Raw genomic sequence first — 24,900 nt, forward strand, 5'->3', positions numbered from 1 at the left:
CTGAAACACTTTTAAGAGACTGTCCTGGCGCTTGCTGGTCTTTCTTGGGTGCCCTGGAGCCTTTTTGCCAACAATGGAACCTCTCTCCTTGAAGTTCTTGATGATGCGATAGATTGGTGACTGAGGTGCAATCTTTCTAGCTGCGATACTCTTCCCTGTTAGGCCATTTTTGTGCAGTGCAATGATGACTGCACGTGTTTCTTTAGAGATAACCATGGGTAACAGAACAGAAACAATGATGCCAAGCACCAGCCTTTTACAGTGTCCAGTGGTGTCATTCTTACTTAATCATGACAGATTGAGCTCCAGCCCTGTCCTCATCAACACCCACACCTGTGTTACTGGAGCAATCACTGAAACCATGTTAGCTGGTGCTTTTAAGGCAGGGCTGCAATGATGTTGAAATGTGTTTTGGGGGATAAAGTTCATTTTCTAGGCAAATATTACATACATTACATTACTTATCCTGTATTATACTCCAGAGCTGCGCTCACTATTCTGCTGGTACAGTCACTGTGTACATACATTACATTACTTATCCTGTATTATACCCCAGAGCTGCGCTCACTATTCTGCTGGTACAGTCACTGTGTACATTACATTACTTATCCTGTATTATACTGCAGAGCTGCGCTCACTATTCTGCTGGTACAGTCACTGTGTACATACATTACATTACTTATCCTGTATTATACCCCAGAGCTGCGCTCACTATTCTGCTGGTACAGTCACTGTGTACATACATTACATTACTTATCCTGTATTATACTCCAGAGCTGCGCTCACTATTCTGCTGGTGCAGTCACTGTGTACATACATTACATTACTTATCCTGTATTATACTCCAGAGCTGCGCTCACTATTCTGCTGGTCACTGTGTACATACATTACATTACTTATCCTGTATTATACTCCAGAGCTGCGCTCTCTATTCTGCTGGTACAGTCACTGTGTACATACATTACATTACTTATCCTGTATTATACTCCAGAGCTGCGCTCACTATTCTGCTGGTACAGTCACTGTGTATATACATTACATTACTTATCCTGTATTATACTCCAGAGCTGCGCTCACTATTCTGCTGGTACAGTCACTGTGTACATACATTACATTACTTATCCTGTATTATACTCCAGAGCTGCGCTCACTATTCTGCTGGCCACTGTGTACATACATTACATTCCTTATTCTGTATTATACTCCAGAGCTGCGCTCACTATTCTGCTGGTGCAGTCACTGTGTACATACATTACATTACTTATCCTGTATTATACTCCAGAGCTGCGCTCACTATTCTGCTGGTACAATCGCTGTGTACATACATTACATTACTTATCCTGTATTATACTCCAGAGCTGCGCTCACTATTCTGCTGGTACAATCGCTGTGTACATACATTACATTACTTATCCTGTAATATACTCCAGAGCTGCGCTCACTATTCTGCTGGTACAGTCACTGTGTACATACATTACATTACTTATACTGTATTATACTCCAGAGCTGCGCTCACTATTCTGCTGGTACAATCGCTGTGTACGTACATTACATTACTTATCCTGTATTATACTCCAGAGCTGCGCTCACTATTCTGCTGGTGCAGTCACTGTGTATATACATTACATTACTTATCCTGTATTATACTCCAGAGCTGCGCTCACTATTCTGCTGGTGCAGTCGCTGTGTACATACATTACATTACTTATCCTGTATTATACTCCAGAGCTGCGCTCACTATTCTGCTGGTACAGTCACTGTGTACATACATTACATTACTTATCCTGTATTATACTCCAGAGCTGCGCTCACTATTCTGCTGGTGAAGTCTCTGTGTACATACATTACATTACTTATCCTGTATTATACTCCAGAGCTGCGCTCACTATTCTGCTGGTGCAGTCACTGTGTACATACATTACATTACTTATCCTGTATTGTACTCCAGAGCTGCGCTCACTATTCTGCTGGTACAGTCACTGTGTACATACATTACATTACTTATCCTGTATTATACTCCAGAGCTGCGCTCACTATTCTGCTGGTGCAGTCACTGTGTACATACATTACTTATCCTGTATTATACTCCAGAGCTGCGCTCACTATTCTGCTGGTACAGTCACTGTGTACATACATTACATTACTTATCCTGTATTATACTCCAGAGCTGCGCTCACTATTCTGCTGGTACAGTCACTGTGTACATACATTACATTACTTATCCTGTATTATACTCCAGAGCTGCGCTCACTATTCTGCTGGTGCAGTCACTGTGTACATACATTACTTATCCTGTATTATACTCCAGAGCTGCGCTCACTATTCTGCTGGTACAGTCACTGTGTACATACATTACATTACTTATCCTGTATTATACTCCAGAGCTGCGCTCACTATTCTGCTGGTGCAGTCACTGTGTACATACATTACATTACTTATCCTGTATTATACTCCAGAGCTGCGCTCACTATTCTGCTGGTGCAGTCACTGTGTACATACATTACTTATCCTGTATTATACTCCAGAGCTGCACTCACTATTCTGCTGGTGCAGTCACTGTGTACATACATTACATTACTTATCCTGTATTATACTCCAGAGCTGCGCTCACTATTCTGCTGGTGCAGTCACTGTGTACATACATTACATTACTTATCCTGTATTATACTCCAGAGCTGCGCTCACTATTCTGCTGGTGCAGTCACTGTGTACATACATTACTTATCCTGTATTATACTCCAGAGCTGCGCTCACTATTCTGCTGGTCACTGTGTATATACATTACATTACTTATCCTGTATTATACTCCAGAGCTGCACTCACTATTCTGCTGGTACAGTCACTGTGTACATACATTACATTACTTATCCTGTATTATACTCCAGAGCTGCGCTCACTATTCTGCTGGTCACTGTGTATATACATTACATTACTTATCCTGTATTATACTCCAGAGCTGCGCTCACTATTCTGCTGGCCACTGTGTACATACATTACATTCCTTATCCTGTATTACACCCCAGAGCTGCGCTCACTATTCTGCTGGTGCAGTCACTGTGTACATACATTACATTACTTATCCTGTATTATACTGCAGAGCTGCGCTCACTATTCTGCTGGTCACTGTGTACATATATTACATTACTTATCCTGTATTATACTCCAGAGCTGCGCTCACTATTCTGCTGGTCACTGTGTACATACATTACATTACTTATCCTGTATTATACTCCAGAGCTGCGCTCACTATTCTGCTGGTGCAGTCACTGTGTATATACATTACATTACTTATCCTGTATTATACTCCAGAGCTGCGCTCACTATTCTGCTGGTGCAGTCACTGTGTACATACATTACATTACTTATCCTGTATTATACTCCAGAGCTGTGCTCACTATTCTGCTGGTCACTGTGTACATACATTACATTACTTATCCTGTATTATACTGCAGAGCTGCGCTCACTATTCTGCTGGTGCAGTCACTGTGTACATACATTACTTATCCTGTATTATACTCCAGAGCTGCGCTCACTATTCTGCTGGTCACTGTGTACATACATTACATTACTTATCCTGTATTATACAGCAGAGCTGCGCTCACTATTCTGCTGGTCACTGTGTACATACATTACATTACTTATCCTGTATTATACTCCAGAGCTGCGCTCACTATTCTGCTGGTGCAGTCACTGTGTATATACATTACATTACTTATCCTGTATTATACTCCAGAGCTGCGCTCACTATTCTGCTGGTGCAGTCACTGTGTACATACATTACATTACTTATCCTGTATTATACTCCAGAGCTGCGCTCACTATTCTGCTGGTCACTGTGTACATACATTACATTACTTATCCTGTATTATACTGCAGAGCTGCGCTCACTATTCTGCTGGTCATTGTGTACATACATTACATTACTTATCCTGTATTATACTGCAGAGCTGCGCTCACTATTCTGCTGGTGCGGTCACTGTGTACATACATTACATTACTTATCCTATATTATACTGCAGAGCTGCGCTCACTATTCTGCTGGTGCGGTCACTGTGTACATACATTACATTACTTATCCTGTATTATACTCCAGAGCTGCGCTCACTATTCTGCTGGTACAGTCACTGTGTACATACATTACATTACTTATCCTGTATTATACTCCAGAGCTGCGCTCACTATTCTGCTGGTCACTGTGTACATACATTACATTACTTATCCTGTATTATACTGCAGAGCTGCGCTCACTATTCTGCTGGTGCGGTCACTGTGTACATACATTACATTACTTATCCTGTATTATACTCCAGAGCTGCGCTCACTATTCTGCCGGTACAGTCACTGTGTACATACATTACATTACTTATCCTGTATTATACTGCAGAGCTGCGCTCACTATTCTGCTGGTGCGGTCACTGTGTACATACATTACATTACTTATCCTGTATTATACTCCAGAGCTGCGCTCACTATTCTGCTGGTACAGTCACTGTGTACATACATTACATTACTTATCCTGTATTATACTCCAGAGCTGCGCTCACTATTCTGCTGGTACAGTCACTGTGTACATACATTACATTACTTATCCTGTATTATACTGCAGAGCTGCGCTCACTATTCTGCTGGTCACTGTGTACATACATTACATTACTTATCCTGTATTATACTGCAGAGCTGCGCTCACTATTCTGCTGGTCACTGTGTACATACATTACATTACTTATCCTGTATTATACTGCAGAGCTGCGCTCCCTATTCTGCTGGTCACTGTGTACATACATTACATTACTTATCCTGTATTATACTGCAGAGCTGCGCTCACTATTCTGCTGGTCACTGTGTACATACATTACATTACTTATCCTGTATTATACTGCAGAGCTGCGCTCACTATTCTGCTGGTGCAGTCACTGTGTACATACATTACTTATCCTGTATTATACTCCAGAGCTGCACTCACTATTCTTCTGGTGCAGTCACTGTGTATATACATTACTTATCCTGTATTATACTCCAGAGCTGCGCTCACTATTCTGCTGGTACAGTCACTGTGTACATACATTACATTACTTATCCTGTATTATACCCCAGAGCTGCGCTCACTATTCTGCTGGTCACTGTGTACATACATTACATTACTTATCCTGTATTATACTCCAGAGCTGCACTCACTATTCTTCTGGTGCAGTCACTGTGTATATACATTACATTACTTATCCTGTATTATACTGCAGAGCTGCGCTCACTATTCTGCTGGTGCAGTCACCGTGTACATACATTACATTACTTATCCTGTATTATACTCCAGAGCTGCGCTCACTATTCTGCTGGTCACTGTGTACATACATTACATTACTTATCCTGTATTATACTGCAGAGCTGTGCTCACTATTCTGCTGGTGCAGTCACCGTGTACATACATTACATTACTTATCCTGTATTATACTCCAGAGCTGCACTCACTATTCTGCTGGTGCAGTCACTGTGTACATACATTACATTACTTATCCTGTATTATACTCCAGAGCTGCGCTCACTATTCTGCTGGTCACTGTGTACATACATTACATTACTTATCCTGTATTATACTGCAGAGCTGTGCTCACTATTCTGCTGGTGCAGTCACCGTGTACATACATTACATTACTTATCCTGTATTATACTCCAGAGCTGCGCTCACTATTCTGCTGGTACAGTCACTGTGTACATTACATTACTTATCCTGTATTATACTCCAGAGCTGCGCTCACTATTCTGCTGGTCATTGTGTACATACATTACATTACTTATCCTGTATTATACTGCAGAGCTGCGCTCACTATTCTGCTGGTCACTGTGTACATACATTACATTACTTATCCTGTATTATACTGCAGAGCTGCGCTCACTATTCTGCTGGTCATTGTGTACATACATTACATTACTTATCCTGTATTATACTGCAGAGCTGCGCTCACTATTCTGCCGGTACAGTCACTGTGTACATACATTACATTACTTATCCTGTATTATACTCCAGAGCTGCGCTCACTATTCTGCTGGTCACTGTGTACATACATTACATTACTTATCCTGTATTATACTGCAGAGCTGCGCTCACTATTCTGCTGGTCACTGTGTACATACATTACATTACTTATCCTGTATTATACTGCAGAGCTGCGCTCACTATTCTGCTGGTCACTGTGTACATACATTACATTACTTATCCTGTATTATACTCCAGAGCTGCGCTCACTATTCTGCTGGTCACTGTGTACATACATTACATTACTTATCCTGTATTATACTGCAGAGCTGCGCTCACTATTCTGCTGGTGCAGTCACTGTGTACATACATTACATTACTTATCCTGTATTATACCCCAGAGCTGCGCTCACTATTCTGCTGGTGCAGTCACTGTGTACATACATTACTTATCCTGTATTATACTCCAGAGCTGCGCTCACTATTCTGCTGGTCATTGTGTACATACATTACATTACTTATCCTGTATTATACTGCAGAGCTGCGCTCACTATTCTGCTGGTCACTGTGTACATACATTACATTACTTATCCTGTATTATACTCCAGAGCTGCGCTCACTATTCTGCTGGTGCAGTCACTGTGTACATACATTACATTACTTATCCTGTATTATACTGCAGAGCTGCGCTCACTATTCTGCTGGTCATTGTGTACATACATTACTTATCCTGTATTATACTCCAGAGCTGCGCTCACTATTCTGCTGGTCACTGTGTACATACATTACATTACTTATCCTGTATTATACTGCAGAGCTGCGCTCACTATTCTGCTGGTCACTGTGTACATACATTACATTACTTATCCTGTATTATACTGCAGAGCTGCGCTCACTATTCTGCTGGTGCAGTCACTGTGTACATACATTACTTATCCTGTATTATACTCCAGAGCTGCACTCACTATTCTGCTGGTGCAGTCACTGTGTATATACATTACATTACTTATCCTGTATTATACTGCAGAGCTGCGCTCACTATTCTGCTGGTCATTGTGTACATACATTACATTACTTATCCTGTATTATACTCCAGAGCTGCACTCACTATTCTGCTGGTGCAGTCACTGTGTACATACATTACATTACTTATCCTGTATTATACTGCAGAGCTGCGCTCACTATTCTGCTGGTGCAGTCACTGTGTACATACATTACATTACTTATCCTGTATTATACTCCAGAGCTGCGCTCACTATTCTGCTGGTACAGTCACTGTGTACATACATTACATTACTTATCCTGTATTATACTCCAGAGCTGCGCTCACTATTCTGCTGGTACAGTCACTGTGTACATACATTACATTACTTATCCTGTATTATACTCCAGAGCTGCGCTCACTATTCTGCTGGTGCAGTCACTGTGTACATACATTACTTATCCTGTATTATACTCCAGAGCTGCGCTCACTATTCTGCTGGTACAGTCACCGTGTACATACATTACATTACTTATTCTGTATTATACTCCAGAGCTGCGCTCACTATTCTGCTGGTCACTGTGTACATACATTACATTACTTATCCTGTATTATACTGCAGAGCTGCGCTCACTATTCTGCTGGTCACTGTGTACATACATTACATTACTTATCCTGTATTATACTCCAGAGCTGCGCTCACTATTCTGCTGGTGCAGTCACTGTGTACATACATTACATTACTTATCCTGTATTATACTCCAGAGCTGCGCTCACTATTCTGCTGGTACAGTCACTGTGTACATACATTACATTCCTTATCCTGTATTATACTCCAGAGCTGCGCTCACTATTCTGCTGGTACAGTCACTGTGTACATACATTACATTACTTATCCTGTATTGTACTCCAGAGCTGCGCTCACTATTCTGCTGGTACAGTCATTGTGTACATACATTACATTACTTATCCTGTATTATACTCCAGAGCTGCGCTCACTATTCTGCTGGTCACTGTGTACATACATTACATTACCTATCCTGTATTATACTCCAGAGCTGCGCTCACTATTCTGCTGGTCACTGTGTACATACATTACATTACTTATCCTGTATTATACTGCAGAGCTGTGCTCACTATTCTGCTGGTGCAGTCACTGTGTACATACATTACATTACTTATCCTGTATTATACTGCAGAGCTGCGCTCACTATTCTGCTGGTACAGTCACTGTGTACATACATTACATTACTTATCCTGTATTATACTCCAGAGCTGCGCTCACTATTCTGCTGGTACAGTCACTGTGTACATACATTACATTACCTATCCTGTATTATACTCCAGAGCTGCGCTCACTATTCTGCTGGTCACTGTGTACATACATTACATTACTTATCCTGTATTATACTGCAGAGCTGCGCTCACTATTCTGCTGGTCACTGTGTACATACATTACATTACTTATCCTGTATTATACTGCAGAGCTGCGCTCACTATTCTGCTGGTACAGTCACTGTGTACATACATTACATTACTTATCCTGTATTATACTCCAGAGCTGTGCTCACTATTCTGCTGGTGCAGTCACTGTGTACATACATTACATTACTTATCCTGTATTATACTCCAGAGCTGCGCTCACTATTCTGCTGGTCACTGTGTACATACATTACATTACTTATCCTGTATTATACTCCAGAGCTGCGCTCACTATTCTGCTGGTACAGTCACTGTGTACATACATTACTTATCCTGTATTATACTCCAGAGCTGCGCTCACTATTCTGCTGGTCACTGTGTACATACATTACATTACTTATCCTGTATTATACTGCAGAGCTGCGCTCACTATTCTGCTGGTACAGTCACTGTGTACATACATTACATTACTTATCCTGTATTACGCTCCAGAGCTGCGCTCACTATTCTGCTGGTGCAGTCACTGTGTACATACATTACATTACCTATCCTGTATTATACTCCAGAGCTGCGCTCACTATTCTGCTGGTCACTGTGTACATACATTACATTACTTATCCTGTATTATACTCCAGAGCTGCGCTCACTATTCTGCTGGTCACTGTGTACATACATTACATTACTTATCCTGTATTATACTCCAGAGCTGCGCTCACTATTCTGCTGGTACAGTCACTGTGTATATACATTACATTACTTATCCTGTATTATACTCCAGAGCTGCGCTCACTATTCTGCTGGTCACTGTGTACATACATTACATTACTTATCCTGTATTATACTGCAGAGCTGCACTCACTATTCTGCTGGTGCAGTCACTGTGTACATACATTACATTACCTATCCTGTATTATACTGCAGAGCTGCGCTCACTATTCTGCTGGTCACTGTGTACATACATTACATTACTTATCCTGTATTATACTCCAGAGCTGCGCTCACTATTCTGCTGGTCACTGTGTACATACATTACATTACTTATCCTGTATTATACTCCAGAGCTGCGCTCACTATTCTGCTGGTACAGTCACTGTGTACATACATTACATTACTTATCCTGTATTATACTCCAGAGCTGCGCTCACTATTCTGCTGGTCACTGTGTACATACATGAGCCTCAGTCCTTGTAGCTCCACACTAGCCATTGCCTCCGTGCGGCCTATCTTACAATATGACGGAGTTTTCCTGCCCCTGCACCCCCCAGGCCTGTCCTCACCTCCCCGGAGCAGATTCCGCCGCGCTGCCCGCAGTCCAGCAAGCATTTTGTTCGTGGGACGGACAGACAAGGACAAGCAGGACAGGGCGGAAGTCACTGTACACAAGCTGACAGGTCCGACCGCACATTAACTTCCGGCGAGTGACTGTAGCGCAAGGTTCCGGGTTAAAACGAAAGTTCCGGCAACAGAGGGCGAGAGGAGGAGCGGACGGCACCGGGGTCGGTAAATCATGGCTGCTGGGGAGGGAATACGCGGAAAGTCCGTACTGAGAGTCTGTCAGAGTATTCCTCTGTGATATGAGGCCGCCATTAGCTGCTGGGCTTCATCTACCATTGTAGCCCTGTGTACGTGTGTTGTCGTCATACCTCGATAGCAGACGTCATACCCTGGCGCACGTGGCGATAGTATCCGACATATGACGTCGTCAGGCTGCAAGTTACGTCACTCACCACCCTGAATTTTACTCAGTCGTCGTCTAGACTTATTTAGCAGCGCCCCACTCTATATCTGTCATGGAGGATAAGACAAAGGCGGGTTATGGCAGCGGGGCTTCTCTTACCAGATGGCGCCATATTCTTATCGCATGTACAAGGGTTCATTTAGGGCTGACAGATGAGGCCCCTTGTTCGCTGCCCAGTGCTCGGCACCTCCGTGTGGTGCAGACCTTACCGTCCATTGCTTGGTGTTGAATTCGATCCATTGTTGTTGCACCTTCCAGTGTCCCGACAGGCGAGACGTGGGGGGTTTGTGACCAATCTAAATCCTCCGCTGGGGGGCTCCTCAGGTTTTAGCTGCCTTCATCCCAATATAGAGAATGGGTTGGGGTTAGAGATCAGCAAACCCATTCAAACAAAGCGATTTTGGTCCAGATTTTCCTAAAGTTATGTTTGCGATTTCTCTCCATCTAAAATGGCCACCGCCACGTGTTACATGAAGTGTAGGACCGCATGGTCTATATGACCCACCTGACAGCCAATCAGGAGAGGTTACCCTGCTGATGTCATACCCGTATATAAGATACCGTAGGGCGGGAAGTAGAGCCGGGTTATCGCTGCAATGAAATAGCTGTAGTACTCCAATATTATCCGAGGGGGCGCTCTGGCCTGGACTGTGTCTGTAGGTTTCATTGCACGTACAAGAACCAGGTCGCCCTTTTAGTGCCAAAAAAATGTCTTATTATGTTTTTATACGATTGTTGCTGCGCTTTTGTCTGTGGCTATCCACAGAGAGTCTCAGGCCTGGTTCACATTTGCGTTTAGCCATTCCATTCGTAATCCATATTTGACATCTTCAAAAACTAACTTCAAACGGTCCGATGAAAACCCCTTCATTTCAGTGGCTAATAAATGTAATTGGCCTGTGATCAGTTTGTGCCACGTCCAGTTTTTTTGTGCGGAGAGAATAGTGCAACTTGCAGAAATTTGTCTCCATACTGAAAATAAGGATTCCAGGCAGACAGCAAGCCATTGAGGTCTATGGAATCGGATTACACACGGAGAGCCATCAGTTTGTGTCTGTTTTGCACATGCTCAGAATGAAGAAGGGGGTAAAAAAGGAAAAAACGATTAGTCGAAAACTGAGGGTCCTTTCAGACCTGCGCCCGGTGTCCAGTTTGTGCATTCTGCTGGGTTTCTGTCTTCAGTCCTGGTGAAACTGGACAGGGGACGGAAACCCGGCGGTCAGTTGTCAAACCCATTCACTTGAAAGGGCTTGTAGAGGTGAGCATCTGTCTGCACCTTCTACCTGTCCGCGGGGAAACCGTTTTTTTTTGCTGAACACAAAGTCCTGCATGTCCGACACTTTAGGCATCCCTGTGTCCAAAAACAGTCTACAACCTCGAGTCGAATTGCCATTTTTTGCTTTTTCAAATCTCATGTTAATTTGAATAAACAGCAATCAAAGCACGAGACGTTCCCAAAATGGTATAACCCTAAAGCAGGCCTGGCCCCACGTGCTCTATGCATCCCCATACATACCGTCACTCCAAGAAGTTTTTATTTTTTTTTTCAATGTTTTGAATTTTTTTTAAGAGGTTAAAACACTGGAAAAAACCCCACTGTATAAATTTTGCATCCCCAGAATCGCATCAGCGTAGGCTCGGGTCACATCTGCATTCGGTCTCCATACGGCTATTCCGTTCACCTCTACGCATTTTGGACCTTTTAATGTGGAAACTGAACAGAAACCACGTGGACCCCAATATAGTCATGGGGGGGGGGGGTATAAGAAAGTTGCGCAAAATAATTTTTTCTCCACCCCATTCTGAATTATTTTCCAGCTCCCAGTACATCATATGGAATAATATGATATCAGTACAAAGTACTATTTGTCCTGCTATTCTTCTCTTACCTTTCCATGTGTTCTCCGCGCCGCCATTCGCTTGAAATCCCAATTTTTGTTGGTATGCAAATGAGTTCTCTTGCAGCACTGGGGGCGTCCCCAATGCTGCGAGAGAACTCTCTCCAGCGCCGCCTCCATCTTCTTCGGTAATGGCTTCTTCACGTGTCTTCTTCCGGCGCGCAAAGTTCAAAATTCAATGCATGCGCAAGTTGGCTCTGCCAGCAGGCTTTGGGTAGAGACGACTTCACATGCAGGCGGCCATTTTTTTTTTTTGGAGCTGCTTATGCGAGCAGGCCATAGAACTACAGGAGCGTACTGCAGAGTCGGGTGTTTTACTTATGTTTGTAAATATTTCTGGAAGGTTCTCAGAACTGAATTCAAGACAAATTAATGACCACTGGGGCTGGAATTTGCAGTTAACCTGTCTGTAGTGTGAACTGGCTGATAACTGGGTACACTAGATTGCATTCACTGGCAGGATATCACTACAATCTTACTCTGAGAATGAACTGTGTCCCTAAGGCTTAGTTCACACAGAGTTTTTTGGTCAGGGTTTTGAGGCCGTATCCGCCTCAAAACGCTAACCAAAAAGACGGCTCCCATTGATTTCAATGGGAGCTGTGCAGGAGCTTTTTCCAGGAGCCGTTTCTTCCGGCTCCCAGAAAAAAGAAGCGAGGCCTAGCGATTCGGCCTGAAGACACTCCCTCCTCCAGACTAGTCCCTAATCCGGAGGAGGGTGCACGGCTGGAAGCCAGTACCGTGCACTGGCTTTCAGTTCCGCAACACGTTTTATGGATTGGAACCTTGAGCCTCCGCCTCAGGTTCCGATCCAAAAAACTCAGTGTGAACTAAGCCTAAGTCTTCCCTGGCCAGTGGTGCTCTCATCTACCTGGCTGTGCATGGAGATTCAACAAGCCCCATTTTTGGAACATCCAGCAGGTGGCCGGTGCGCCTCTGTGATGGCGATGCTGTACTTCTTTATTCACAGAACAGATGGAGGTCTCGGAAAACTCAGGCTAATTTTTTGCTTATGTTTTCATCTTCTAGGCACTTGAATCTCAGGCATATTATAAACCATGGACCCTTCAGAAGAGGTTGTCTCTCAGAACCTGGCCAACTCCACAGAGGAGAATTATTTTGTGACCTACACGTTTACCGATCGCTCCCATAGCAGTCGTGTGGCTCAGAGCATCATGAAGCTTTGCATGGAGGAGCAGCTCTTTGCTGACGTCACTATCCAAGTTGAGGGAAAAGAGTTCCAGCTCCACCGATTGGTTCTGTCTGCTCAGAGTTGCTTCTTTAGATCCATGTTTGCTTCAAACCTAAAGGAGGGGCATAACCGTGTGATCCAGCTGCAGGATGTCAGCGCCAGTGTATTCCAGTTACTGGTGGATTACATCTATCATGGGACAGTGAAGCTGCGGCTGGAGGAGTTGCAGGAGACCTATGAAGTGGCGGACATGTACCAGCTGACTGCCTTGTTTGAGGAGTGCTCTCGCTTCCTGGTGAGGACGGTGCAGGTGAAAAACTGCCTTCAGATTATGTGGTTGGCAGATCAGCACAGCGACACCTCCCTGTATACTGCGGCTAAACACTACGCCAAAACCCACCTGTCACAGCTGTGTGACAGCGAAGAGTTCATGAACCTGCCCATACGACTGCTCACAGATATTATTGCAGGTGAGTTACAAGAAGTGTAATATTCAGTTGATCATCAGAAGATTGCCAAAGGTCCAACACCCAAGATCTCTGCCGATCAGCTATTTGAAGAGATCACAGCGTTTGGGGGAGCGCTGTGGCCTCTTCAGAGAAAATCTGGCAAAAGGCTGTACATTGTATAACGAGTGTGCTTGGTATTGCTGCTCAGCCCCATTCACTGGAGTAGCAGTCAGCCCGCAAACAGGCCATGTATCTGAAGAATGTGACCTAGTGCTGCTTTGGGAAAGCCTCTGCCACTTCAAACAGCTGATCTACGGAGGTCTGCGCTGTCAGACGATGCTGATCTGCAAATGTTGTCCTTAATAAGTCATCAACTAATAAAGCCCAAAAAATTCCAGTAAACATATTGCAAGACACCTTAGCATCAATCCTTTGTTCCCAATTCCTTTTTATAACCTTGAGCCGCTGGGAGCGCTGAGGGCATCACCAGCACCAGGCGAGACGTCGGCATCTCGGGCCCTGGCATTCTCCCATTTACTGAAGCCAATTGAAATGCAGGGGTGGGAGAAGCCTGGGGGGCCGATGACGCTCCAGACTGCTCCCACCCCCATCATTTCTGCAGACAGATGCTCTTTAAACTATAACTAAACTTTCAGACAACTTTTTATTTTCTGGAAGTTTTTGTGTCATTAATAAATATTGGAATGCACTTTATTAAAACATTTCAGTTCCTTTCTGTGAAATTTTCTTCACTCTTTCCCTTGTTTGTGTATTGAGATCCGTTCCTGCCCCTCATTGAATGTTACAGTGTATGGAGGATGGGCCTGGACTACGGGACTGTGTAAGATGGGAATACAATTGTGGTGGTGGGGAAGGGGGGATCGCGTCACACAGTAGGGGGGATCGCGTCACACAGTAGGGGGGATCGCGTCACACAGTAGGGGGGATCGCGTCACACAGTAGGGAGGATCGCGTCACACAGTAGGGAGGATCGCGTCGCACAGTTATGTCTCCGATATTATAAAACGTACAAACTATTGGTGTCATATGAAAAAGGAGATTCTCCCATGTGACACTAGAAAATCCCAAACCCCACTCTGTTTTCCGCCAATGATATCTCTGGAAATAATTTTTATACTCCCCTCAATATACTCCCCTCTATATACTCCCCTCAATATACTCCTCTCTATATACTCCTCTCTATATACTCCTCTCTATATACTCCTCTCTATATACTCCTCTCTATATACTCCCTTCTATATACTCCCTTCTATATACTCCCTTCTATATACTCCTCTCTATATACTCCTCTCTATATACTCCTCTCTATATACTCCCTTCTATATACTCCCTTCTATATACTCCCTTCTATATACTCCCCTCTATATACTCCCCTCTATATACTCCCCTCTATATACTCCCCTCTATATACTCCCCTCTATATACTCCCCTCTACTGTATATACTCCCCTCAATATACTCCTCTCTATATACTCCCCTCAATATACTCCTCTCTATATACTCCCCTCTATATACTCCTCTCAATATACTCCCCTCTGTATACTCCCCTCTGTATACTCCCCTCTGTATACTCCCCTCTGTATACTCCCCTCTATATACTCCCCTCTATATACTCCCCTCTATATACTCCCCTCTATATACTCCCCTCTATATACTCCTCTCTATATACTCCCTTCTATATACTCCCTTCTATATACTCCCTTCTATATACTCCCTTCTATATCAAATCAAATCAAATCAAAAAATGCTTTATTGGCACGTCCAAATAGGTATTTGGCATTGCCAAAGCTAGTAAAGTGGTTGGGTGGGTGGTGGGTATGGGGGGGGGGGTTCGGTTATAACAGTCCATGGAGTCTCATCTTCCTCTTCGTTGGTGACTGCTATATGGGGAGGTGGGGGTGGGTGGGGCGGGTGTATTGGGATAAATATAACAGTCCATGGAGTCTCATCTTCCTCTGGTTTGGTGACAGCTGGACACGTATTGGGCAGCGATCTCCACAGTGGCCTCTTCTTCTATACTCCCCTCTATATACTCCCCTCTATATACTCCCCTCTATATACTCCCTTCTATATACTCCCCTCTATATACTCCCCTCTATATACTCCCCTCTATATACTCCCCTCTATATACTCCTCTCTATATACTCCCCTCAATATACTCCTCTCTATATACACCCCTCTATATACTCCCCTCTATATACTCCTCTCTATATACTCCTCTCTATATACTCCTCTCTATATACTCCCCTCTATATACTCCTCTCTATATACTCCTCTCTATATACTCCCTTCTATATACTCCCTTCTATATACTCCCCTCTATATACTCCCCTCAATATACTCCTCTCTATATACTCCCCTCAATATACTCCTCTCTATATACTCCCCTCTATATACTCCCCTCTATATACTCCCCTCTATATACTCCCCTCTATATACTCCTCTCAATATACTCCTCTCAATATACTGCTCTCAGTATACTCCCCTCTGTATACTCCCCTCTGTATACTCCCCTCTGTATACTCCCCTCTGTATACTCCCCTCTATATACACCCCTCTATATACACCCCTCTATATACACCCCTCTATATACACCCCTCTATATACTCCCCTCTATATACTCCCCTCTTATACTCCCCTCTATATACTCCCCTCTATATACTCCCCTCTATATACTCCCCTCTATATACTCCTCTCTATATACTCCCCTCTATATACTCCCCTCTATATACTCCCCTCTATATACTCCCCTCTATATACTCCCCTCTATATACTCCCCTCTATATACTCCTCTCTATATACTCCCTTCTATATACTCCCCTCTATATACTCCCCTCTATATACTCCCCTCTATATACTCCCCTCTATATACTCCCCTCTATATACTCCCCTCTATATACTCCCCTCTATATACTCCTCTCTATATACTCCCTTCTATATACTCCCCTCTATATACTCCCCTCTATATACTCCTCTCTATATACTCCCCTCAATATACTCCTCTCTATATACTCCCCTCTATATACTCCCCTCTATATACTCCCCTCTTAAACTCCCCTCTTAAACTCCCCTCTATATACTTCCCTCTATATACTCCCCTCTATATACTCCTCTCTATATACTCCCCTCTATATACTCCTCTCTATATACTCCCCTCTTATACTTCTCTCTATATACTCCCCTCTATATACTCCCCTCTATATACTCCCCTCTATATACTCCCCTCTATATACTCCCCTCTATATACTCCCCTCTATATACTCCCCTCTTATACTCCCCTCTATATACTCTTCTCTATATACTCCCCTCTATATACTCCCCTCTGTATACGCCTCTCTATATACTCCCCTCTATATACTCCCCTCTATACACTCCCCTCTATATACTCCCCTCTATATACTCCCCTCTATATACTCCCCTCTTATACTCCCCTCTATATACTCCTCTCTATATACTCCCCTCTATATACTCCCCTCTATATACTCCCCTCTTATACTCCCCTCTATATACTCCTCTGCTATATACTCCCCTCTATATACTCCCCTCTATATACTCCCCTCTATATACTCCCCTCTTATACTCCCCTCTTATACTCCCCTCTTATACTCCCCTCTTATACTCCCCTCTATATACTCCTCTCTATATACTCCCCTCTATATACTCCTCTCTATATACTCCTCTCTATATACTCCTCTCTATATACTCCCCTCTATATACTCCTCTCTATATACTCCTCTCTTATACTCCCCTCTATATACTCCCCTCTATATACTCCCCTCTATATACTCCCCTCTATATACTCCTCTCTATATACTCCTCTCTATATACTCCTCTCTTATACTCCCCTCTTATACTCCCCTCTTATACTCCCCTCTATATACTCCCCTCTATATACTCCTCTCTATATACTCCCCTCTATATACTCCTCTCTATATACTCCCCTCTTATACTCCCCTCTATATACTCCCCTCTATATACTCCCCTCTATATACTCCCCTCTTATACTCCCCTCTATATACTCCCCTCTATATACTCCCCTCTATATACTCCTCTCTATATACTCCCCTCTATATACTCCCCTCTATATACTCCCCTCTATATACTCCCCTCTATATACTCCCCTCTATATACTCCCCTCTATATACTCCCCTCTATATACTCCCCTCTATATACTCCCCTCTATATACTCCCCTCTATATACTCCCCTCTATATACTCCCTCTATATACTCCCCTCTATATACTCCCCTCTATATACTCCCCTCTATATACTCCCCTCTATATACTCCCCTCTTATACTCCCCTCTATATACTCCGCTCTATATACTCCCCTCTTATACTCCCCTCTATATACTCCTCTCTATATACTCCCCTCTTATACTCCCCTCTATATACTCCCCTCTATATACTCCTCTCTATATACTCCCCTCTATATACTCCCCTCTATATACTCCCCTCTATATACTCCCCTCTATATACTCCTCTTTTATACTCTCCTCTTGATTTACATGCACGACCTGCCGTTTTGTAAATTTTAGGTCACGGAGTCTGTTCTTGAGATCGGTCGGGGTTCCCAATAGTTGGACCTCCACCGATAAGTTATTCCCTGTCCTGTGGATCGGAGAGAATTTGTTATTCCTGACCTACCCCATCATTTTCTGTGTGTTTTCGTGGTGAACCCTCCTACAGCATGAACAACTTTATTTGTGACCTCGAAGTCTAACACCCCCTACAATTCATCATATTCTAATTCCTTCTGCTCTTCTTGTCAGATGGCGTTCCCTGTTCTCAGAATCCAAGCATTGCTATCAAGAACTGGATCCATTTCAATAAGGAAGAGCGTGAGGGGTTCTCGGACATGCTGATGTCCAGTCTGAAGGTGGGTTTATCTTCCATACTGTGACACAAGAAGCTTTTCTTTCTACATTTACTGTAGCCTTGTTCTCCGAGGTCACCGCTGCTCTGTTCTCATGTACAGCCAGTATTCTGAATATTCATGTATGGCTTGTAATAATCAGAGCCTCCTTTCTGGGGAAGTGCCTGGAAGATCTGTAAAGGTCCTCTGTGCTGCTGTTGGCTCTTAGGCCTGGTCTAAGCAGATCTGTATACTGTGCGGTAATGAATGTAATGGGACTTAACTTTGAAGTAACTTTATTTACTGCTGCAAAACACTGCTATGACACGTCACAAACATATTACAGGGGTCCCACCCCAAATATCCCATATCCATAATTCTGTTGATTCAGATTTTGTGTGACTTTTCTTCCTACGTTCCTCGCCGATCTGTCATTTTCTCCTTTCCTGTAAAGATCCCGGTAACTCTAACAAGGGCCATTGTTATGGCTAGATGAGCATTTCTCCAAATTGGCAGGTCCTTTGGGTGCGTTCCCTTTAAGCATGTTCAATAGCTGCTGAAAGTGGTCCAAGGAAGGAAAATTGGAGGAATGGACAGAAGGCTCATGAGGAATGGAGGCCGGTCTGGTGTGAAGCCAATGCAGAATACAGCATAGTAGCTTTAGTATCCAGACACATAGAGCTGTAGTGGGAATCCCTGGAGATAGGGAGAAGTGGTGTCCGTGTACAAGGACCTTTCATCACCTGCACCAAGTCCGGCTCTCTGGATCCTTTCATAGATGCCCCTCTAACAATTCCAGCACATTTGGATTTTTTTCTCTAGTCGGGGACATTCCTGAGCAATCCATGCAGTTAGTTTTAGGGTATGATATACTAACTAGAATCTGTAAGGCTGTGTTCATACGGCAGAATTTGCCGCAGATTTTTCCCCCAAACCCGGGGCAGATTCCTCCTGGAATCCTCATCCCACTGTTTTCAAAGGGAGGCAGAGATCGCAGCAGGATGCAGAGAACAGAAGTGTTCTGCTCGATCCTCCTGCAGACTCGAGACGCCATCACCCATTCACCTAATCAGCAGCAGGATCCTGCAACGGAAAGCCAATACCCGGCTGCGGGAAATGAAGAGGAATTCCACCATACCCCAAATGAGTGGCTGTCCGCCTGCTGTCGTCTGCCTGACACCAAACCTAGGTGGAGTGACGGCTAAGGAATGGTGGGGGCTTGAGAGGTACGGTGGCATGTTTGTAGCTCGTTCCCATGTACAGCCACTATACCGTGTACAGTGCTGTGCTTATCTGAATGCTACAGTCTCTGATCAGCGGAGCTCCAAGGTGCTGGACCCCACCATACGGTTGAGCACTCTTAAGGACAGGCCAACAGCCCCCTAACCCTGGGAGAATCCTTTAAAGTCCGCACCACATGCCCATTTGCACTTTCTTTTCATGTGATTGCCACTTGTGTGATGTGTCGTGAATTTTCTGCTCATAAATCCCAAGTAAGGCTGAAGCCCCACGTCACAGACACGCAGCTTTTCTTGTTGCAGATTTTGTTGTGTTTTTTTGAGCCAAACCCAGGAGTGAATTGAGCAGAAGGGAGAAATAGAAGAGCTTCCGATATATTTGCCCGGCCTTTCATAGACATTCTTGGCTTTGGCTCAAAAAAACAGCAAAATCTGCAACAAAAAAAAGCTGTGTGTCCACGACTTGGGGCCTCAGCCTAAATGCTTTTTTGTAGACACAATGACCAGGTGAGGCTTGTGCACCACGGACCCCCCACCACCACTGGTGACAGTAACCTATCTATCTGCGGGACTGGGGTGATATGCTGGGACTGGTGACAGTAACCTATCTATCTGCAGGGCTGGAGTGATATGCTGGGACTGGTGACAGTAACCTATCTATCTGCGGGACTGGGGTGATATGCTGGGCCTGGTGACAGTAACCTATCTATCTGCAGGGCTGGGGTGATGTGCTGGGTCTGGTGACAGTAACCTATCTATCTGCAGGGCTGGAGTGATATGCTGGGACTGGTGACAGTAACCTATCTATCTGCAGGGCTGGGGTGATATGCTGGGACTGGTGACAGTAACCAATCTATCTGCGGGACTGGGGTGATATGCTGGGCCTGGTGACAGTAACCTATCTATCTGCAGGGCTGAGGTGATATGCTGGGTCTGGTGACAGTAACCTATCTATCTGCAGGGCTGGGGTGATATGCTGGGTCTGGTGACAGTAACCTATCTATCTGCAGGGCTGGGGTGATATGTTGGGTCTGGTGACAGTAACCTATCTATCTGCAGGGCTGGGGTGATATGCTGGGTCTGCTGACAGTAACCTATCTATCTGCAGGACTGGAGGGATATGCTGGTTCTGGTGACAGTAACCTATCTATCTGCAGGGCAGGGGTGATATGCTGGTTCTGGTGACAGTAACCTATCTATCTGCAGGGCTGGGGGGATATGCTGGTTCTGGTGACAGTAACCTATCTATCTGCAGGGCTTCGGGTGATGTGCTGGGTCTGGTGACAGTAACCTATCTTTCTGCAGGGCTGGGGGGATATGCTGGTTCTGGTGACAGTAACCTATCTATCTGCAGGGCTGGCGTGATATGCTGGTTCTGGTGACAGTAACCTATCTATCTGCAGGGCTGGCGTGATATGCTGGTTCTGGTGACAGTAACCTATCTATCTGCAGGGCTGGGGTGATGTGCTGGGCCTGGTGACAGTAACCTATCTATCTGCAGGGCTGGGGTGATATGCTGGTTCTGGTGACAGTAACCTATCTATCTGCAGGGCCGGGGTGATATGCTGGTTCTGGTGACAGTAACCTATCTATCTGCAGGGCTGGGGTGATGTGCTGGTTCTGGTGACAGTAACCTATCTATCTGCAGGGCCGGGGTGATGTGCTGGTTCTGGTGACAGTAACCTATCTATCTGCAGGGCTGGGGTGATGTGCTGGGTCTGGTGACAGTAACCTATGTATCTGCAGGACTGGGGTGATATGCTGGATCTGGTGACAGTAACCTATCTATCTGCAGGGCTGGGGTGATATGCTGGTTCTGGTGACAGTAACCTATCTATCTGCAGGGCTGGGGTGATATGCTGGGTCTGGTGACAGTAACCTATCTATCTGCAGGGCTGGGGTGATATGCTGGTTCTGGTGACAGTAACCTATCTATCTGCAGGGCTGGGGTGATATTCTGGTTCTGGTGACAGTAACCTATCTATCTGCAGGGCTGGGGTGATATTCTGGTTCTGGTGACAGTAACCTATCTATCTGCAGGGCTGGGGTGATATTCTGGTTCTGGTGACAGTAACCTATCTATCTGCAGGGCTGGGGTGATATTCTGGTTCTGGTGACAGTAACCTATCTATCTGCAGGGCTGGGGTGATATGCTGGTTCTGGTGACAGTAACCTATCTATCTGCAGGGCTGGGGTGATATTCTGGTTCTGGTGACAGTAACCTATCTATCTGCAGGGCTGGGGTGATATTCTGGGTCTGGTGACAGTAACCTATCTATCTGCAGGGCTGGGGTGATATGCTGGTTGTGGTGACAGTAACCTATCTATCTGCAGGGCTGGGGTGATATTCTGGTTCTGGTGACAGTAACCTATCTATCTGCAGGGCTGGGGTGATATTCTGGTTCTGGTGACAGTAACCTATCTATCTGCAGGGCTGGGGTGATATGCTGGTTCTGGTGACAGTAACCTATCTATCTGCAGGGCTGGGGTGATATTCTGGTTCTGGTGACAGTAACCTATCTATCTGCAGGGCTGGGGTGATATTCTGGTTCTGGTGACAGTAACCTATCTATCTGCAGGGCTGGGGTGATATTCTGGTTCTGGTGACAGTAACCTATCTATCTGCAGGGCTGGGGTGATATTCTGGTTCTGGTGACAGTAACCTATCTATCTGCAGGGCTGGGGTGATATGCTGGTTCTGGTGACAGTAACCTATCTATCTGCAGGGCTGGGGGGATATGCTGGTTCTGGTGACAGTAACCTATCTAGCTGCAGGGCTGGGGTGATATGCTGGTTCTGGTGACAGTAACCTATCTATCTGCAGGGCTGGGGTGATATGCTGGTTCTGGTGACAGTAACCTATCTATCTGCAGGGCTGGGGTGATATGCTGGTTCTGGTGACAGTAACCTATCTATCTGCAGGGCTGGGGTGATATGCTGGTTCTGGTGACAGTAACCTATCTATCTGCAGGGACTGGGGTGATATGCTGGTTGTGGTGACAGTAACCTATCTATCTGCAGGGCTGGGGTGATATGCTGGTTCTGGTGACAGTAACCTATCTATCTGCAGGGCTGGGGGGATATGCTGGTTCTGGTGACAGTAACCTATCTAGCTGCAGGGCTGGGGTGATATGCTGGTTCTGGTGACAGTAACCTATCTATCTGCAGGGCTGGGGTGATATGCTGGATCTGGTGACAGTAACCTATCTATCTGCAGGGCTGGGGTGATATGCTGGTTCTGGTGACAGTAACCTATCTATCTGCAGGGCTGGGGGGATATGCTGGTTCTGGTGACAGTAACCTATCTATCTGCAGGGCTGGGGTGATATGCTGGTTCTGGTGACAGTAACCTATCTATCTGCAGGGCTGGGGTGATATGCTGGTTCGGGTGACAGTAACCTATCTATCTGCAGGGCTGGGGTGATATGGTGACAACCTTCCATGTTGCTGTTTCCATTTTGCATATATATGAGCTGAGATCTGATTGGTTATGTGAGTAAATCCTTCACTAAATCTCCTCCATTATGTTTTTTGTATGTAGTTAACCCTTTTTATTCATGTCTTGAAGGAAATTGGGGAAAATGTGCACATTTATCTGATTGGGAAGGAGGAATCTCGCACGCACTCCATTGCCGTCTCTCTACATTGTGCACAAGATGACTCTATTAGTGTAAGTGGACAGAACAGTTTGTGCCACCAGATCACTGCCGCTTGCAAGCATGGCGCTGACCTGTACGTGGTAGGAGGGTCCATTCCTCGTCGAATGTGGAAATGTAACATGGAGACTATGGACTGGGAGCGATGTGCACCACTTCCTCGAGACCGCCTGCAGCATACTCTGGTGTCTGTACCCAGCAAGGATGCCATATACTCTTTGGGTGGCAAGACCCTACAAGACTCCCTGTCTAATGTGGTCATTTACTATAGAGTACAGGACAATGTCTGGACAGAGACTAGTCAGCTGGAGGTCTCCATCTCGGGTGCAGCAGGGGTGAACCTTAATGGTCTTATCTACCTGATGGGAGGCGAGGAAAATGACCTGGACTTCTTCACCAAACCCTCTCGTCTAATCCAGTGTTTTGATACCACCACAGAGAAGTGCCACGTCAAGCCCTACTTGCTCCCGTTTGCTGGGCGGATGCACGCGGCTGTTCATAAGGACTTAGTGTTCATTGTAGCCGAGGGGGATTCGCTGGTTTGTTATAATCCACTTCTGGACAGCTTCACCCGGCTTTGCCTTCCCGAAGTGTGGAGCTCACGAACATCTCTATGGAAAATCGCCAGCTGCAACGGTTGCATATATGTGTTCCGGGATCATTACAAGAAAGGGGACGCCAATACCTTCAAGTTAAACCCAGCCACCTCCGTGGTGACAGTAACAAGTGGAATTCGGTTTTTGCTTACCAATCTGCAGTTTTTATTGGCATGATGCCTAAGGAGCAAGTGGCCATGTAATCTGATGCTTTGGCACAACTCTTACTCCTCTTCTTAATATTGTATATGGGATCTAAGGCTGCAAATATATGATGATATTATTGATGGGACGACCAACGGGGTGGAGCATCTTGAATCAGCCAAGTGTTCCCCATGTTTCTTGTCGCTGCTAAATCTATGCTTGGAGATGTTTGGAGCCCAGGAAAGCAAACTTGGACCTATAGGATAAAGAAGTCCTGCCTAGATTGTGTTTCCTTACAAACCCCTCAGTATTAATACTTTTTAGTAGACCCAAGAATTAAAGTAACACTGAGCTCAGTCATTACAACCCAACGTATAATGGCGACTAACATCCTTATTAAAGGGGTTTCTAATCCCCTATACTTTGGTGGAGGTTTCACCCCTGAGATCTCCACCTACAGTGTCACACTATGTCATTGCTTGGGCCCACCAGATTACATGTTTCTGAGGGCACCCCATCCAAAATCCACAGGAAATAGAGCACAGTACCCTCCAAATGTGGGTGTCAGTGGGCCCATTCCTGTGCTAGAGCCTGAGGCCACTGGTAAGCTGGTGGCTTAGTCTGACACTGGCCACCGATCATGAGAATATCTCACGTGCTGACGTTCTGCTCATCTTTGTATGATTGACGAAGAGAAGTCAAGTACAGCGATGGGCAGCGCCATGGGTTCAATTAACCTTT

The 24,900-nt window shown here is 44.9% G+C and overlaps 2 protein-coding genes across 2 annotated transcripts in view; one reads left to right on the forward strand and one right to left on the reverse strand.

Annotated features, from left to right (window-relative positions):
• Positions 1-9,771, reverse strand: part of NDUFS3 (NADH:ubiquinone oxidoreductase core subunit S3) — a 28,824-nt gene extending 19,053 nt beyond the window's left edge. Inside the window, exon 1 of the mRNA XM_075280708.1 lies at positions 9,653-9,771. Within this exon, the coding sequence (XP_075136809.1) occupies positions 9,653-9,698 (46 nt within the window). The 5' untranslated portion in view covers positions 9,699-9,771. The remainder of the gene's footprint in view (positions 1-9,652) is intronic.
• A 50-nt stretch (positions 9,772-9,821) lies between these two features.
• On the forward strand, positions 9,822-24,537 carry KBTBD4 (kelch repeat and BTB domain containing 4). The gene is made up of 4 exons (XM_075280707.1): positions 9,822-9,871; positions 13,041-13,673; positions 18,443-18,549; positions 23,332-24,537. Exons 2-4 carry the CDS (start codon positions 13,070-13,072, stop codon positions 24,190-24,192), a joined length of 1,572 nt encoding a protein of 523 aa, XP_075136808.1. The 5' UTR covers positions 9,822-9,871; positions 13,041-13,069; the 3' UTR covers positions 24,193-24,537.
• Positions 24,538-24,900: the final 363 nt, after the last annotated feature.

Source organism: Leptodactylus fuscus, chromosome 7, assembly GCF_031893055.1.
Source record: "Leptodactylus fuscus isolate aLepFus1 chromosome 7, aLepFus1.hap2, whole genome shotgun sequence".
Taxonomy (NCBI): domain Eukaryota; kingdom Metazoa; phylum Chordata; class Amphibia; order Anura; family Leptodactylidae; genus Leptodactylus; species Leptodactylus fuscus.

Bases quoted from the DNA above. Each gene is read 5' to 3' on its own strand.
- KBTBD4 (XM_075280707.1), top strand. From the start codon at position 13,070: ATGGACCCTTCAGAAGAGGTTGTCTCTCAGAACCTGGCCAACTCCACA. The intron at 13,674-18,442 runs GTGAGTTACAAG...TCTTCTTGTCAG, and splicing joins GCTCACAGATATTATTGCAG to ATGGCGTTCCCTGTTCTCAG. The intron at 18,550-23,331 runs GTGGGTTTATCT...CATGTCTTGAAG, and splicing joins TGCTGATGTCCAGTCTGAAG to GAAATTGGGGAAAATGTGCA.